Source organism: Terrapene carolina, unplaced genomic scaffold (assembly GCF_002925995.2).
Source record: "Terrapene carolina triunguis isolate 2854851 unplaced genomic scaffold, T_m_triunguis-2.0 Scaffold35565, whole genome shotgun sequence".
In the NCBI taxonomy this organism is placed as follows: Eukaryota; Metazoa; Chordata; order Testudines; family Emydidae; genus Terrapene; species Terrapene triunguis.
In genome coordinates this window covers 1-1655 of record NW_020699916.1, presented here as the reverse complement: position 1 = coordinate 1655, position 1655 = coordinate 1, and the positions used below count along the sequence as shown (strand labels likewise).

The 1655-nt window shown below is 49.3% G+C and overlaps 1 protein-coding gene across 1 annotated transcript; it reads right to left on the bottom strand.

The window, feature by feature from the left end:
- Positions 1-812: 812 nt before the first annotated feature.
- On the bottom strand, positions 813-1649 carry LOC113405404 (olfactory receptor 52R1-like). The gene has a single exon (XM_026646599.1). It carries the CDS (start codon positions 1641-1643, stop codon positions 813-815), a length of 831 nt encoding a protein of 276 aa, XP_026502384.1. The 5' UTR covers positions 1644-1649.
- Between the last annotated feature and the right edge of the window lie 6 nt (positions 1650-1655).

The window sequence follows — 1655 nt, the reverse complement described above, 5'->3', positions numbered from 1 at the left end:
GGGGATTCTTAAATAATCAATATTATTAATACATAATCCAGAGATTGGGCAACAAGATGTATCTGCCCCCTGCTGTAACCAACTTGTCCCCACTTCCCTCCCACAGCTGAGATAGAACCCAGGAGTCCTGCTGGGGTCACTATCTCCACAAAGTAATGAACAAAGTAAGAATATACATTAACATTTTAAACCAAACCAGTGTCCCTTACGTGATTTGCCACAGGATGTCAGAACAAGTAAGTATTAGAGCTGAGTGAGTGTAATATTTATTTCATTATATTTCTTTGATACAGGAATTAGACACTTTGCTCCTGTCACCTGACTGCTAAGTTATCTGCCAAAAAACTAGAGTTTTCAAAGGACTAAGTAGCCCCTTGAATCACGGTTAATGTTGCCACCCCCACCAAAATCTGAAATGGCTCCCTTGTAGCTGGGGTGGGGTAGGGAGGTGGAAATGATCCAGCGAGTGACAGAGGGAGGGGGAGGGGAATAAAGGACCAAGTGACAAGTGTGCAGCCTTGGGGCGAAGAGGAAGAGCAGGGGCAGAGCCTTGGGAGAAGAGGTGGGGCAAGGGGTGTGTTTTCAGGGGGTCCACTTACCAGCAATTAGAAAAGAGGCAACCCAGTGAATGTACATGGACTGATTCCCCAGTCTGTCATGCTGACACAGCACAGTAATATCACAACAAGGTTTAATGTCTCTCTGACTATTCAACAAGTGGGTCAGGAAGAGGGCCCAGCATCATGTCCCTTGTGAGCTCTGCACAGAGCTCAATCTGAGAACCAGAGCATCAGGAGAAAGGTTGAGGTTCCTTAATGAGTAAAGAGCCGGAGCAGCCTGTCCCGGATCGGTTTGGTGCTCACACCGTAGATGATAGGGTTTAGCATAGGGGGCACCAGAAGATACACATTGGCAATGAGAATGTGGTAATGCAGGGGCACATTGTGGCCAAATCGGTGCGTGAGGAAGGAGAAGAGACCTGGGATGTAAAAGGCTAAGATGACACAGAGGTGGGAGCCGCAGGTCCCAAAAGTCTTGAGCCGGGCGTCCTTTGTGGGGAGGCTGAAGATGGCCCTGAGGATCTGGGTGTAGGACAGAGCAATAAAAATCATATCCAGACCCCTCACCAAGAATGCCACAGAGAGGCCGTAGTAACTACTGAGGCTGATGTCAGCACAGGCCAGCTTCACCACGGCTATGTGCTCACAGTACGAGTGGGGGATGATGTTGGTTCTACAATATGGCCACCGTGTTCCCAGGAAGGGATAGGGCAGTATGAGCATGATTCCACGCAGCACCACAGCCAGACCGATCTTGGCCACCACGGGGTTTGTCAGGATGGTGGAATGTCTCAGGGGATCACATATGGCCACGTAGCGATCAAAAGCCATGGCCACGAAGATCCCAGACTCTATCACTGCAAAGCAGTGAATGAAGTACATCTGGATGAAGCAGGCACTGAAATCAATCTCCCTGGAATTGAACCAGAAGATGGTCAGTGTTTTGGGCAGAATGGACGTGGATAGGACCAGATCCGTGCCTGCCAGCATGCAGAGGAAATAGTACATGGGCACATGGAGGCTCGGCTCCATCTTCACAATGAACAGAATGGTGATGTTCCCCAAGATGGCTATGGCATACATGGTGCAGAAGGG

Coding starts and splice junctions, on each gene's coding strand:
- LOC113405404 (XM_026646599.1), bottom strand. CDS start 1,643: ATGTATGCCATAGCCATCTTGGGGAACATCACCATTCTGTTCATTGTG.